General features: G+C 45.4%; 2 protein-coding genes across 2 annotated transcripts in view; both read right to left on the bottom strand.

The window, feature by feature from the left end:
- The window catches only part of LOC311375880 (regulator of nonsense transcripts 3A-like), a gene marked incomplete at both ends in the record, with an annotated part of 5,329 nt that extends 421 nt beyond the window's left edge, over positions 1–4,908 (bottom strand). The window contains 12 exon segments of the mRNA XM_084490907.1: positions 737–814; positions 816–1,051; positions 1,054–1,056; positions 1,252–1,384; positions 1,479–1,637; positions 1,751–1,806; positions 1,925–2,035; positions 2,841–2,939; positions 3,294–3,400; positions 3,631–3,737; positions 4,193–4,381; positions 4,831–4,908. Of these exon segments, the coding sequence (XP_084347033.1) occupies positions 737–814; positions 816–1,051; positions 1,054–1,056; positions 1,252–1,384; positions 1,479–1,637; positions 1,751–1,806; positions 1,925–2,035; positions 2,841–2,939; positions 3,294–3,400; positions 3,631–3,737; positions 4,193–4,381; positions 4,831–4,908 (1,356 nt within the window).
- Positions 4,909–6,609: 1,701 nt separating this feature from the next.
- On the bottom strand, positions 6,610–14,405 carry LOC311375883 (cell division cycle protein 16 homolog). The gene is made up of 18 exons (XM_084490910.1): positions 14,320–14,405; positions 14,097–14,151; positions 13,475–13,572; positions 13,324–13,362; positions 13,063–13,203; positions 12,443–12,602; positions 11,744–11,838; positions 11,372–11,505; positions 10,998–11,077; positions 10,819–10,868; positions 10,334–10,407; positions 10,117–10,242; positions 9,193–9,345; positions 8,997–9,060; positions 8,857–8,918; positions 7,806–7,941; positions 7,424–7,514; positions 6,610–7,180 (listed from the first exon to the last, which is right to left on the bottom strand). Exons 1-18 carry the CDS (start codon positions 14,365–14,367, stop codon positions 6,876–6,878), a joined length of 1,911 nt encoding a protein of 636 aa, XP_084347036.1. The 5' UTR covers positions 14,368–14,405; the 3' UTR covers positions 6,610–6,875.
- Between the last annotated feature and the right edge of the window lie 1,445 nt (positions 14,406–15,850).

Raw genomic sequence — 15,850 nt, 5'->3', positions numbered from 1 at the left:
ACACTTTTTTAATAATAAGGAGAAATTAAATGAAGCTGCCAATAAATGTGTTAGGTTTTTAAACTGAATGAAGCAGTTTTAATGGGGATACACTATAAACCATTCCAAGTTCTGGAATGGGGCAACTTTGTAATGATGTGTATCGATTTTTTTTTCCGATGAGTAGAGAGTTGGGAACATTTTCTAAATGTTTAAGTGCAGAAGTCAACATCCAGTACAGAGAGCAACCAAGGCACGAAGGCAATGGGTGCAGAGGGTTGCCTTCATGCCTTGCTCACAGAGTCACAGGACAATCATTAGTTGAGGAGAGGTCAGCGTCCGATCACCGGTATGATTCTAAAAAGAAAGACAGTTCAGTAAATGGTAGTTCACAATGGGTCATGGTTAGCTTTGGTTAACTCTATATATATATAACACTACTAGATTTAGAAACAATAAAGGCTGTGCAAATAGGAAAACACATTATCGAGAGATATACATTTTTTAGCAGGATGAATTACAAAAGTTGACCTGGTTTCACGTTTCTACATCACACTATTCAAGATCTACTGCAATTTTCAATTTCAAATTCTACATCGATATAAGAATATAAGCAAAGAATAGGGGGGGAAAAAAAGGGGGTTTCATGGCCTCCTCCAGGTATTCACCCTAAAGGAGATCAATAAGTAGAAGAACAACAAGAACAAGACATTGAAATATGCTCTCCCCCCGCCCCCCCCTTCCAGCTCATGCTCACCTTCTCGCTCACCTTGTTACGAAGGCGGTCCTTCCTGCTGGCCGGGTCCTCCCTGTCCTCCTTGCCCAGCTTGTCCCCCTCCGTCGGGGCAGTAGGAGAAGCCGTGGTGGTGGCCCTCCTTCTTGGCCCGGTCCTGGCAGTAGCCCTTGCCCCACTTGGTTTCGTCTTTCCGCCGCATGAACTTGTCAAAGTCGTAGTGGTGCCGCTGGCGCTTGCGCTCCTCGTCTTTGGCCCGGTGCTCCTTGTCCCGCTGCCGGCGGCCGTGCTGCTGCTGCTGCTGCTGCAGGTCTCTCTGCTCCTTGTCGCTCTCCGGCGGAGCCCTGGTGTCAAACCCAAAGAGGAGTCAGGAAACACAAATGAAAAACTGAAGAAAAAAAAACGAACAGGGATGTTTGTATGGTCGATTTGATGATGGGACTGACCAATCCATAATCGCATCTTTCTTAGTGCAACCCTCCTATATCCTAGCAGCAGAGCTCGTGAGATGGAGTCCAGTGTTTGACCACCATCCTAACCTTTCTTCGGTTCCGCCGGCTTCATCTGTCCCACCGGTTTCTCCCATTTGCTCCTGTCGGTCTCAGCGACTTCGCCTTTGTCCTTCAGACGGTCGGAGTCCACCTCGTCATCCATGTCACTTTTCTTCAGGAGCTGAAGCAGGAAGACGTGAAGGCAAAATGTTGAACGTTGTTTTTTTTTTTTTTGTTGTAAATAGAATCAAGAGACGAGGAGTTCAAGGTGTCACCTTTATTTTGACCTCCTTCTCCGACAACTTCTTCTGCTTCTCCGCCTCCCTGCGTTTGCGTCTCTCCTCCTCTCTTCTCTTCCTCTTCTCCTCCTCCCTCTGTCGTTTTTTTTCGAGCTCTCGTCTCCTCCTCTCCTCTCGTTTTTCCTCTCTTATCCTCTGGGAGAAGGAAAAAAGAAATTGCCCCGTTTCAGCAGCAGGTTCAAATTCTGAATGTATTTTATCCTTATGAAAAACAGTGTATATGTTTTTTTTTCTCTATTTTCACCAACCTGTTTCTCTATTTTCTTGTTCTTGATGTATTCCAACAGAGGCGTCGTTCTTTTGGCTGAAAACAGATGATGGGCAAGTGAACACACTTCAGCCTGGAGCTAGATATGAAAGTCAAAAGAACTGATGAAAATAGAGCATCATACTCAGTGTCTCTAATAAGGGTGCTGGTGTACCTATGAGCTCCCTGGTCTTGGCTTCTATCTCCCCCAGCAGAGTCTCTGGGTTGGCCATGGACTTCTCCTCATCGCAGGAGTAGTTCTCCAGGAAGCGCTTGTATTCCGGGTCTGGGAGAGTGACACATCCAAGGAAGAGCGCTCATTAATTCAATCGTAATTTCACCTCGATAGATCACTGGGAGCAATCTCTCATCACAATGATGCCGGAAATATACCGCACACAATGACTACACAAAGGACAATTATACTATTAAACAATTAAAAGCAACTGCAGACTGTGGTGAAATGGTTGGTTATTTAAAGTACATTGTAAGACGTGCCACTGCTAGGCAGTCCTATAATGAAGGGATAAAAGGTGGAAGATCTCCAACAATGTCTTTATTTAGAAACAGATACCCTTGCATCTCGCATCTCTGCCAAAGAGGACCATCCAACATTGTTGTACAGAACACAATGGTGATTAACTATTACTGGGGATAAAGCTGAGGGTAAAATTATACATAGAATCTGAGTGTTTAAGAGTGGAAGCAGAAACATGTATATAAACCACATCTCCATAATCCAAGACTGATGGGAAAACTGTGAGACACTCAAAATCGTATAATATTATCATATTACATATTACTTATCAGTATGTTATATACCACACAATATAATTCATGTAATATATTGAATTACATAAACTGTGCATAATCAGGAGATAAGTAGCCACTGTAATCATGGGAACTTACTAATAAAAATGATTCAACTGAATTCTTATTTTAGTTTATTTTGTCTGTATTTCTGTAACTCTACTACTCTAGACCACGCCTGAGTAGGCAATAAATAATCAACCTATCCATTATGGATATAATCTTGCATTTATGTTGATCGTTAATCTAATGAAGTATTTTCAAACATGGCAGCGCTGTACCTTCTTCAATGCTACCGGCTTTGGCATCTTTCTTCTTGAGCTTCTTTTTGGAGATTTTCTGGAAGGGGGCGAACTCTACCACAGCGGCGTACTCCTGGCCTGGGTCAATATTGAACATGGGATCAAGGTTTGTATTGAAACGGTCACCAGGGTAACGGACGTTGTGACTATATCCATACACACCTGTGTCCATGAAATGGAAGATACAATCACGGACAAACAAAGGCAGCCACATACAGACGTTCATTCATAAACTATTAAATGTCAATGTCTGTTTAACTACAAACTGGGAACTTAATTTGTTATTTCTGCTGCGTCCTGGAGAGAAGTTGCTCTACATGCGGTGCATGATAGTAGGAATAACAATATACTTAAATAATGATGAGTAATATATAGTGCTCCTTAAACTTTATAGTTTAAGTTGATCTGTTTCTATTTTTCCTTCGTGATTACCTTTGTTGTCAATAAAAACATAACCATCAAAGCGGTCCCGGAAGAGAAGGATATCTTCATTGGTTTTGAAGTTGATATATGCCCTGGAGAACAGGTGAGGGTGTAGGCTGAATAGAACGGGAGGAAGAGAGAGATCGAAACGCCTTCATCAGCCAATCATATTTCAGAATTGTTTTAAACAGTGTTAGCATGCATGTCTAATCAATGGACGTTGACACCGGCATCTTGACCAAGCTGTGCTTTTATGGACACTTGTAAGTAAGTAGACACATAGGCCTTAATAGCTACTGTTAAAAATGTAATATATGTATTAAATTAGTATCATTTATAGGCCTACCTCTGGTCAGCTGGGAAGAACTCAAAATAATCGAAGGATGGAAGTGGGCTCAGCTGTTCCTCCAGCTGTTCCTTTGACAGGCTGGGTGGAAGCCTTCGAATGACCACCTGTACAGGTACATTTGGGTGTTTTTTTTCACATTTGCAATTGCTAGAAGGACCATTCCAATGGTCATCATAGTAGATTCAAGCTGTGTAACAGTATCCGTATATGGTATTGGTCTTCTAGCTTGTCCATCATGGATCTAACAGCCACACACTGCAGTACAGAAGCAGAAACTAAATCTAACGTGACGGGCTACGTTTGTTATGTAAAGCCCCAGCAGATTATTCAAGGACGTGATGTTGTTCATTGCAATCCTTTCGTTAAAAGCACTGCGTATGGCGACTGTTTTAAAAGAAAGAGAAAACATTAAAGTAAGCTATTTAGACCTGGGACAAAAAAAAAGACAGATTAGTAACGTCATGGGGATATTCCTGCTGTAGCTGTCCTTGGTGCTGATCGGACCCTCCACCATGGCTGCAGTACGCACAACGTAAACAACGCGCCACTACGCACTTACCTTGGTAAATATCTCCTTCTTCTCTTCCTTCTGCTTCGAAAGGCCCAGGTTACCCTCTTGGTCTCTTTGGATGTCTCTGAACTGTATTTCAACGACGCTTTTCTCTCTGCATGCCGGCATTGGGTCCTTTTCAGACCTCATTTCTCCACATCTCCTTCTCGCTTCTGAGTCGTCCTTACGCTCGCGAGAGTTTAGTACACATTATCTCGCGAGGATTCTGCGCTCATATCTAAATTGATACGAAAAGCAACACGCCGTTCATGTTGACGTCTTTGGAAAAGGTTGCCAAGGAAACTCAAGAACACGGTGGACAAATAAACAATATAACAAAAAAAAAAAATACAATAAACACTGGTCCTACAAAGCACGTAGAAAAATTCAAACGATGGATTTTTGCAGAGATTGTTTGGCGATTAATTCACCCTTCAGTGAATTAACAGCCGAAATCAGTACACAAACATTGACATATTCACAACTTTTTTATGAACACACATCATCCAACAAAGGGAATGCTCTTTGGTCTAATAAAACAAATGGACAACCAACTAAACGTTTAAAAAAACAGTGACAGCAAGAAGCATTCAACAATTCAAAAACAGTAGGCCTGGAGGTCTAGAGGGCTGCCCCCCTCTTGCTACAGGTGGAGAGGGGTCGGGGTCGGTGTCCTCACGGTACAGGCTGGAGAGGGGTCGGGGTCGGGGGGACTGGGTCCTCATGCTACAGGCTGGGGATGGGTCGGGGGGACAGGGTCCTCATGCTACAGGCTGGAGAGGGGTCGGGGTGACAGGGTCCTCATGCTACAGGCTGGGGATGGGTCGGGGGGACTGGGTCCTCATGCTACAGGCTGGAGAGAGGTCGGGGTGACAGGGTCCTCATGCTACAGGCTGGAGAGGGGTCGGGGGGACTGGGTCCTCATGCTACAGGCTGGAGAGGGGTCGGGGTCGGGGTGACAGGGTCCTCATGCTACAGGCTGGAGAGGGGTCGAGGAGGTGACAGGGTCCTCCTGCTACAGGTCGCCTCCGAAGAGGAGAGAGTCGGGGGGGACGGGGTCCTCATGCTACAGGCTGTGGGTCGGGGTCGGGGGGATGGTGTCCTCATGGTGGTAGTCAGCGTCCGTGCTTTTGGGTTTTAGACTGAAACGACTTGAAGAAGCTGCGGTGCTCAAAGTGCTCCACGCCTCGGGGCTCGACGACGACGGCTGGCTGACCGAACGACCGTGGATATCTCGGCCGGGAACTGCGAAAAAAGACGAGTAAACACTGAACAAATCATCGCATCGTTTATAGGAAAGCACCGAGTTAAAAAATAAAAAGTATTAAACTAATAATGGTGGAATACCGTTAAGAAAAGTCTGCTTCCCACTGCTGGTTTCCACACAGACGGAGGGTGAGGGTCTGTCCGCGGTCGACACGGAGCTTTTCAGGCTTGGAGCGACGGTGGAGCAGGTGTCCATGTCCCCATACACCGCGTCTTGGTTGTAAGTGCCCACTGACTTGGAAGGAGTACAGCCCATTTCATCTGATCGTGTCGGGCTAACTCACCACTGGGGACACGGAAAAACTGGTAGCTCGACATGCAACAAAAATGACAAGACGCGAGATGATTTGAGTCAATCAAAATCAAAAAGCATCTCTTCCCTGACCCAGAGGGAATAGATCTGCGTTCATCTGAGGACCAGAACACTACCTCTCTTCGCCTCCAGATGGTGGTGTGGGCACTGAGCAGTAGGCCTACTGGCGAGTCTACCTACTATTATTCACTATTACTATTATTCACACAGCGGTCGAGTATTTTGTGATTAAAAAACGCGTAATAGCGCCCCACATCATGGCCGTTGACATTGCATGCACACTATAAAGTTGCAAAAACGACTTCACTTGTAAACCTACACCTGCACAACTGTAAGTAACTATAACTGAAAGGTATCCAGATAGTGTGTATTCATGAAGTTAGTTAATACAATTAAGTAAACATGTACAGCAAGTTTTATTTTGCGAACAAGCACGCTTCAAACTCATACACACACCTCAAAAGACACAAGGCCTAAGAGAACCCATTGTTTTTCCCGCCAGGCATTACCACCATTCCACATTCACAGAAGCTGCTTGCTTTCAACCTGTTCCGTTTATTCAAGGGGTAAAAATCCCCAGGTTAGCGACAGGAAGTACCCCGCCGCGGCCAGCGAAAGGCTCTTCGTTGAGGTGAGTCACGGGAGTGCTTTAACCCCACGTCTTCCGAGATGTTGGTGGCTCCGCCCAGCGACTCCAACCCCGGCTTACCTCTGGGTCCAATAGTGAGAGCCCTCTCCGCTGTACCAAGGCACAAGTTACACCCCCCCCCCCCCCCCCCCACCACCACCCTTCAAATCACACTTGTTAAAAAAAAGAAAAAGAGGATGAAATGCGTTGCTCTTCCGTTTTACAGCGTTCACAACGTCAAGTACTGTGTTGTTTTGTTGTCGTCGTTTTTAGTCGTTTTCATTATCGAACGCACAAAAGGAAAGCGGGCGGGGAGGAGTGTGCTCCGGCATGTCTCAATAACTCTGGCATAGAGGACGGACACCAAAGTGTTCATTAGTCTCTGGGCGGTGGGGTTGTGAAAATTCAAATTCATGATCAACGCCCGCCGCCCGCCTCCACCGCCCACCGCCCACCGCCACCCGAGGGAGCCCCCCGAGCCCGGCTCACGCGCTGGCGTCCGACATGGAGGTCTCCAGCATCATGTCGCTCTCCTGCCCCTCGTACCCCTCGCACTCCAGCGCCAGGCAGCGTCGCAGCGGCGTCTCGGGCGTCCCGGGGGCCCCGGGCGTCCCGGGCGTCCCGGGGCCCCCGGCCGCCTTCTCCTGGCCGGGCGTCTCCAGCGACATGACGTCGCTGTCGTCCATGAGCGAGGCCGGCGCCGGCTCGCCGGGCTCCGGCGACGCGTTCAGCACCTTGACCAGCGCCGGCGTGTTGAGGCTGCTGCGCGCCTTGTCCTTGATGTCAGTGCCTGAGGCGGTGGGAGGGGATGGGGAGGGGATGGGGAGGGGGGGGGGAGGAGAGGGGAGGGGAGGAGAGGGGAGGGGAGGAGGGAGGGGAGGAGGGAGAGGAGGAGGGAGGAGAGGGGGAGGGGAGGGGAGGGGGGAGGAGGAGAGGGGGGAGGGGGAGGCAGACGTTTGGTGACGTTTATTTTACGACGACTGTTCGCTGTTTTTGTTTTGACACGTGTGTTTTTTTTGTGTTTTCCCTTTACCTATATAGGCGTCCGTTTCCCCGATGTACATCTCGATGCAGTGGCCGAGCATCGTCACGGAGAACGTGTCGTCCCTTTTCAGTCCCAGTGCCTGGCAGAACGGTAATTGCAAGTTAGTGAGAAAAAAGAAAAGAAAAAAAAAAAGAAAGGGTACAGCGCTTTGTTAACTCAACTCCTCATCCCACGTAAAATCGTCTTCCGGAAACTGGAGAGAATAGTCATTGAAAGACTGATCATTAAAAATAATGATCTCACGAGTAAAGTCCTCAGTTATGCATGTTGGAAATAATGAGTGAACAAACTACGTGGTACTCTCTCTCCAGGGATGTGTGCGTGAGGCCCTGGACCTGAACCATGGGAGAGGTGCACAAGGGCGGCTCACCGTGTGGAAGTAGTCGATGGCGCTCTCAAAGTCGCCCATGAGGCTGTGGACGTAGCCGATGGCGGTGTAGGTGGAGGCGTGCTGGGGGATGAGCACCAGGGCCTGCCGGTGATACTCCAGGGCCGACTCGTACTTCCTGCAGGGACAAACGCCACCAGCTCAGTACAAGGCGCGAACACATGACATAAGTCAACTTGTGTCTAGTACCTGAACAGTGTTACCTTCCCATTGCAGCCACCGATGCGAGTTCATGGCCTTTACTAATCACTTTTTCTTGAAACACCAGACCAAAACCATTAACAGGTGGTTAACAATCCCTGGTTCGAGGGTGTATGGTTTTGATTTTCTAGACACGTTTTGGATATTGATGGCCGCAGTAAAAAGTGGAAAAACAGGAAGTAGGCTCCTGCTGGGGATTCTCCCCAGCCTCAATTTGGTGCTGGGTATGTGGGAGAGTGTGTGTGGATGATGGATGGTTGCACATTGAGTCATCGGTGGGCACAGGTTAAACCAGCCATCACCACACTCACTCGAGGCGAGTTCTCTCTCGAGTGAGAGTGGTGTAAAATGATAATGAAAACAACTGTAACTGCACACAATAATCCACATACGGTTTAACATTGCTTAGAGACAAAACACTTTTACATAAGCCAATTCACCACACAAGACAACAGCATGTTGTAACTGCGCGCACGCCAATTCTGCACGCAGCTTTTAAAATATGCTGAGTGGCCATGCATAATTCATTCACGTATCTTGGCATACATTCTCAATGAGTGCCCAGATTACGCAACAGGACTGGGGTTGAACAAGTGGACACACGTCTCTGGGTAGTTCAGCGTATGCACGCAAGGGAAGAACAGGGTGCACACTACCGCTAAGGCTTTCCCATTGAGGATCCACTCAGGATAAAATGAGTGTCTCTTCCATTGATTAGTATTCTCTCACCTCCACAAAGAGCCCTGCCTTTCCACATTAACATTCACTAGGAGATAAACAGTAGAAGAGTGTTGATCCGATTTGGATTTCATAACAGGGGCACATCACTTACTTCAGTTTTCGACAAACATGACCCAAGTTGTTCAACAACGGCTCCCATTTGTCCACTGTAACCTGAAATCACACAACCAAATGAGCACGCGCTATAATGACACAGAGACATAATTATTTTCCGCTGATGTAAGCACCTACCTCATTTCCAATGGCTTTGATCTTTTCCATTGCATCAAGGAACAATTTCTCTGCCGTCTTCCAGCTGAAAAAAGCAGATGAAGAATAAAACTCGCTGATCACAATATATATAGTGTTTAGAGGCTGAGCACGTCCGTGTACATGCATGCGTGGCGTTAAGAGTGTGAGTGTGAGCAGCGAGATGAACGTGACTCACTCTCCATTCTGAAAGGCGACCACAGCGACTTCGTGCATGACAAAGGGGTCTTCGGGAGCGATGCTCAGGGCCTGGCTGAAGAAGCGCTCGGCTAACTTGGAGTTGTTGGTCAGGCCGTACTCTAGGCCGATGTAGAGCATGGGCAGGTGGCACCTTGGGTCAGACACGACAGGTGAGCGACAGCGGGGAGTGCAGAATGCAGTTTGTGTGAGAGCTGGGTGACGTGGATCGATGCCTTATCACAAAGGCACGTTGTCAAGAATTTAAGAAATAATCCCAACATGATTCAAAATACCATTAAAAAAAAAAAAAAAGTCAAAAGGAGGGCTGCTACATTGATATGAATGGTCAGTCTTTCTGCCGTTTACATAGCCATGTCTTGATGCATATTTTTATTTCATTTATTTCATTATTTAATTCACTACACCATTGTCAATATCTTCATTCCTTGACAATACCACTCGATGAGACTACAAATGATAACACCGACTTCTTACCCAGCCCGTAGTCTCCTTTATCACGCGCAAAATAAAGTAACACACTACATTGTAGGGCTGCTCGATTATGGAAAAAAAATCATAATCACGATTATTTTGGTCAATATCGAAATCTCGATTATTCAAACGAGTTTGAAAACATGATGCATTTATTCATAATTTCTCTCCAAAAAAAAACACTTTGTAAATGAGAACTTTGAAATTTCCAATTTAAAAATATACACAAAATGATCAAATAGAAAATAATGTCCAGATATGAATCCAGCTGTTCTGCAATTTCTATATATAAAAAAAAGAAAAGAAATTATTAAATAGTTTCAACTCGATTATATTCGTTTGGTGATCGTTTCACTCTGAAATCGAAATCGCGATCAAACTTCGATTAATCGCCCAGCCCTACTGCATCGGCGACACGTGGGCTGCCTACCCTTTCATCAGCTGGGCGGCGGTGAAGTAGGCCGCCATGGCCTGGTCGTGTTCGCTCTCCACGGCAAACGAATGGCCGTAGGCTATCCACGCCGGCCCGTACGTCCGCTCTAGAGTCGTGGCTTTGCTGTGGGACCAATGAGAATGAGACGAGTTAAATGAGCGTGCGGCCCACTGGGGTCCTTTCACGGGGATCGACGGCGGCGGCGGCGGCTTGCCTCAGGTATCGCCGCGCGTGTTCGTTCTTGTGGCCCACCATCAGATAGTAGCAGCCCACCGCGAACCACGACACCTGGGCGGGGAGAACGGGTCGCGTTTGATCAGGTCAGGAAACAGTGGGAGTGAAAGGGGAGCAGGTGGGGAACGACTGGACGGTGATGAAGGGGCAACACTAGGGATCGACTGATATATCGTCCCATATTTGCGTTTTTTAAGTTTTTTTTTTTTAATAAATATATTTTTCCCGGCATGATTTACAGACAGTTCAATAAATGTTCCTTTTTTTAAATTGAGACTTGTAACATTTGCTATCATCATTGTGTCATTTTTATGATGTAAATTGAGTGAGCAAAAGCAGTATCGGCTCCAAATATCGGCCCAAGAAAATCGGTTTTGGCACAACGGTCATCGCTAAGGCTGATGAAAAAAAAATCTGTATGGGCCCTAAAATATCCATATCGGTCGAACCCTAGGCAACACTTACCGGATTGTTGGGATACAGGTCGACAAGCTTGTGTGAGAGGAAGAACAGCTCTGGGGATGAAGAAGGCGAGAGGGCATAAGGTCATAAAGCACACATTTCATAAGTTATATCAGGATATTTGCAATTTATTTACAAACTTAAAGGAGCACATATTCCTTTTTTAGCAGTAGTTAGTTTACCATTAGCTTTACTGAGCTCCACCAGTGTTCCTATGTGTACAGGTAAGCAGTTGGCATGGAACGGGTCTTGCACCATCACCCTGGAGAGGAATACAGCATGCAAGAGGATGTAATAACAGATCATATTGAGGGGAGGTAGGACAGGTCTTCTGCACATTCAATGGGTTATGTCCATTTTTCCCCCTTGCTTCACACTATGGTGTTGAATAGTTTTAACTTTTGCCTTGAATTCCCAAATCTAGAGCTGGAACGCAATTATTTACAATTATTGAATTATTGTGGGCATCTGAAGTGGTGTTTGTGTCAGTGCTGCCTCAACCCATTCCCCCCTATTAAGTTTTTTTTTTAATATCAAACACAAACGATATACATACATTGACGTAAGTTTGTAGCACATCTTGAAATCACAGTTGTAATAATGTCTCTCAGCAAGCGAGACCACCACATCCAAGTTGTCCTGGAGACCATAAACCATCTCTGGCACCACCAGATCTCTGGGCTTGTTATACTGCAGAAGATATGCAGAGAAACACAGGGGGTAGAAAACACAATGTTAGGAAAGAATAGATAATAATGATAAACCTGAGAACCAATGTTGCCATGGTTATTTGCTTTCTGTTGACTTAATGAAGAACATAGTTAAATGTATAGTTTAGTAAATGTGTGCAGTCAAAACAAAACAGGTGCAAGGCTCAAGGACCATGGGAGATAATGTTTTTAAACTATACACATTGTGTCTGTAGTACCTTCTTCAATTTCATCTCGAAGAGGAAGTGGAGTAACTCCTCCTCTTCCTCTGTGCACTGTTGACCCAGAGGAAGAGAGTTCAGGAAGTCGGTTTCTGTAGGGGGGGGCGGGAATGGGAGAAACCTCAATCAAACAGGGCTGAAACAGTATGTGTGTTCTTATTGAACCCAAACACACAGACGCAGCCCCACACACATAGCACACACAGACACACTCATATGCATAACACCTGTATGCACAAACATACATCTACACACACATGTACAAATATGGGAAAAGTGAAATATGCCACAGGGGTTTTTACGGTGCACTAAATAAAATAATAATAATAAAAAAATAAAGAATAAAAGCTCTTCATGTTAACATTCCTGTCTTCGCCTCTTTGCAAACTAGACACACATTTTGCCCGGACAGTAATTATACGACCAAACAAAATAACAAATTGACATGGAGTTGTCAGAGCAGCATTCTCTTAAGCCAACTACTGACATTTGGAAGGCCAGCTCTACAGAGCCACCCTACTGTAACAACTTTGATTTCATGTTGATAGACTTTTTACAAAAGTGTGGTCTTCTGGTCTTCTGTTCAAGGCCGTCCTTTGTGACTTTTTTTTCCCCTCAATTGGCTACGGAATCCATTCTTTTGTTGAAGTGGTTATTTCCGATGGTCGGAAACCATGAGTTAACTCCTGTACCCACCTTCCTGTGCAGTCAGCATGTGATGGGACGTTAAAAGGTCGAAGGCTTCAAAGCAGTAGACGTCGAGCTTCAGGGCCTCTTTGTAGCTGGAGGTGGCCAGCGGTCGGTTGTCCATGGCGTCATAGATTTTCCCCCGCAGGAGGCAGATCGAGCTGCTGATCTAGAAGGGAGGAAGAGGGTGAGGTGAGGTGAGCGGCTGGTTGGGGAGAGCTGAAAGGGTGCTTTGCTGGTGGTTTCTGAAGGTGGATGAGAGAGATCAGAAGCAAACCCAGAAATTGTCATCAATAAAAGGGAGGACGTAAACTTGTGCAATGTGCATATTAGAGCTACAGTACGAGTGCTGTATTATTGTCTTCGGATTTAATTTATTACAAAAACCTGGCAGAGACAAAAAAAAAAAGTGCGTTGTACAAAAGTTATTTTCTTTCTACACTCGACTCACAACAAATATAAAAAAAATATTCAAGACAGGAAAAGAGCTTTTTAGGTGCCAGCACTGAACCAAGGTGAAATGTATGGATCAGGTGAAGACTAGTGACAATGATGCTATTGAAAGAACAAAACAACATGCGCGTTGCATACAATGCATTCTGTACACCACCTTATTAGATAAGACTTACAGAGGCAGGGGACATGCCCCAGTCTTTAGTCAAGTCTGCTACACCCTTTTCATCCTTCATACTCCTGTCCAGTAGCTTCTTACTGGCCGGCTCCTCCATATCCAGGACATCCAACGCCTGCTGGAACTCTTTGGCAGAATACTGAAAGAAATGATCATTTAGTCACAAATCCATAATTAACACGATATCCTCTCAGAAGTACCGTATATTTTTGTTTTGTTGTCCTCGTAGCAACAACACAAATCCAATGCAATGACTCACATGACACCTGGCGGCCAGATATTGACAAGCTCCATACAACTGTGTGCAAGAAGGGAAACAAAGTTTAGCGAGTTCATGACAAAAATCGACTAGTAAAACCACACTGATATTGAAGAACGCATGACTGAAAGGGTATTAAATAAACGCTTGCCTTGTCGAGTTTCCTGGATCGCAGGGCATGAGAGGCTCTATGGTACTGAGAGGTCAGATAAAGGCACTGGGCGAGCCAGTAGATATCTTGGGGGTCCTCTGCATTCAAAAAAACAGGTGGTTGAATGAGTTTAGGGAAACTTCTGCAGCCACAGTCTGGCTATGCATTGTGCCACCAGGCAGCCGACGTTAGCTTTACACCCATGTTGAAGTGATGTCGTGAACATTGACGAATCCACACGAAAAAGTCAGAAACAACAAGAGCAACCATGAAGCTATGAACTCCCTCCCACATTGAAGGGAGGGAGTTTGAACCATGGGCGTGGGGTGGCAAAGGGGGACTAGTGGGTTTATGTTGTTGTTTTTTATCGATTTGTTTGTGTATTTTTTTTATGTATTGTTTGTTTCCATCGAGGACCACTTTGGAAATAAAGTGTTTTAAGCAATGCTTTTAAGTGCTATCCTCTGGGATTATTGTCTATATTTGATACTCATTGTTCAAGTTGTTTCAGTACTTTTAAATACCTAATAAATAAATCAAATCAAATCATGACCCGTGGGGGAAGTGTTTATCTTTGAACGGGGCTGTCCGGTGTGCAGACTGAGACCAGACAGCCACTCACCGTTTGAAAGAGACGCTATTTTGTCCGCCCAGAACAAAGCACTTTGATACTGTTGCTGCGAGACAGGAAACAGGAGAAAGAGTATTTTAATGCAACACAAACTCTCCAAGTCAGACGACATGATTACAGTACGAGGTGTGCTGCTGTGCACGGCTCGCTAACGGGCTAGCCGCCGCACACACACACTAACGTTCACTGCGTTCTGAAATGTGGTTTTCCTTACTTGGTCAATGTACTGCCGCACTCGTTTTCGAAGTCTTTCGAGGTTCATTTTTAGACGTCGTGGCTGTCGCTGGCACTGTTAAAAACGTTTCATTGTTATACTCCAAAAGAATGGATGGAGATGTGCGGTGTTGCTAGCTGGCGGCTAGCGGCGGATGCTCATTGCCGCGGCTTCTGCTTCGGTCCGCATCGGTGCGCTGCTGAATGTTGTTGTAAGAAACATGAACCCGAGACATAGTTCCGCTTTATTCCATATTGATTTTTAACTTAAGTTTCGAGGATATTACAACGTCCTACAAACCTTGCAAACTAACATATTCATTTAATAAACAGGTTTTATGACATTTAAACATATAGATTATTAACATTCCATATTTTAATAACAGCATAATTCGACCAAGTGGTGGGTTTAAGTGACAGTATAATGTTTAATTATAATACACAAGTACTGTTACTAACATACAATTATTCAGAAATGGAAGTTCAGTTATTTTTTGATGATTCAGTGCCGCCGCAGTCCTCTGAATCAGATTAACTTTGTTTCTCCATTCTCTCTGTTGACCCTCATGAAGCATGGGGTATTGAAACATCCTTGGTCTTTTCCTCTGAGCGTCTCTTGATGGACTTCTCTAGGCCCCGTTGGCCCAGTTCCTGCTGAAAGTTGCAACCAAATTGCCAAATATCACTCATCACATCGGGCACCTAATGGGCAAATACAAGGCTAGGCCAAGCCAACTTTTATTTATATATCACTGTTCAAACACAAAGGCCATTCCAATATCTTTCCATCGGGTCACATTTTGAAGACATTAAAACTACACTCAATCAAATACAATAAAAGACAATCATGTAAATGATAGCAAAGAAGGAAAGCATTGAAGCCAGATTAATAAAATACAGATTCAAAAACATACAGCATTGAGTCAGACCTATATGATAAACAGCAGTCATCATTTGGGTAAGCACATCATTGCAGCCAGAGCCTCACCTTGACCTCTGTTCTGTGTCTTGGGGGATACTGTGTGATGCTTTCCATCACTTTGAGTGTCTTCAGCCACTCGTCGTGCCACGCCTTCACGCTGTAGAAGGACCTGCACTGCTCCAGACGAACCAGCAGCACCTGGTTCTCCCTGCTCACCCGCAGAAGCTCCTCCTTCCGCCTCGCTCCGCTCATACTTGGAATGAACGGAAACAATCGGCTGTTGTAGGAAGTGTTTGGTTGGCGAACATGATGTGGAATCAGTTGTGAAACCGACTACACAATGTGAAACTGACATCAGAATGGGCAACTTTCTATAGAGAGCTTTCAACACTTCCCAGAGAAACCACATCCTTTTAAACTTTTTTTTTTAATTTTGTGTGTGCTGTGAATGAAAACCTCAACAAACCTCTTCCGTTCAGGCGATTCTGAATAGACTTTGAGACCATTTGTCCGCTTGATGTGAGCTATTTTCTCCAACAGCATGCTGTTGTCCCTCTCAATCTTCAGCGCCAGCTCCTCTTCAAGCTTGAAGTTACACGTTCACATTAAT

This window comes from Micromesistius poutassou (genome assembly GCF_964030765.1).
Source record: "Micromesistius poutassou genome assembly, contig: SCAFFOLD_288, whole genome shotgun sequence".
Classification (NCBI taxonomy): domain Eukaryota; kingdom Metazoa; phylum Chordata; class Actinopteri; order Gadiformes; family Gadidae; genus Micromesistius; species Micromesistius poutassou.
Note: the sequence above shows the minus strand (reverse complement) of the source record. Positions and strands in the feature narration are given on the sequence as shown.

Coding starts and splice junctions, on each gene's coding strand:
- LOC311375883 (XM_084490910.1), bottom strand. CDS start 14,367: ATGAACCTCGAAAGACTTCGAAAACGAGTGCGGCAGTACATTGACCAA. Junction 11,078..11,371: donor TGCTACAAACTTACGTCAAT/GTATGTATATCG, acceptor ATTCCTCTCCAG/GGTGATGGTGCAAGACCCGT. Junction 9,061..9,192: donor GTCGCCTTTCAGAATGGAGA/GTGAGTCACGTT, acceptor TGCTTTTTTCAG/CTGGAAGACGGCAGAGAAAT.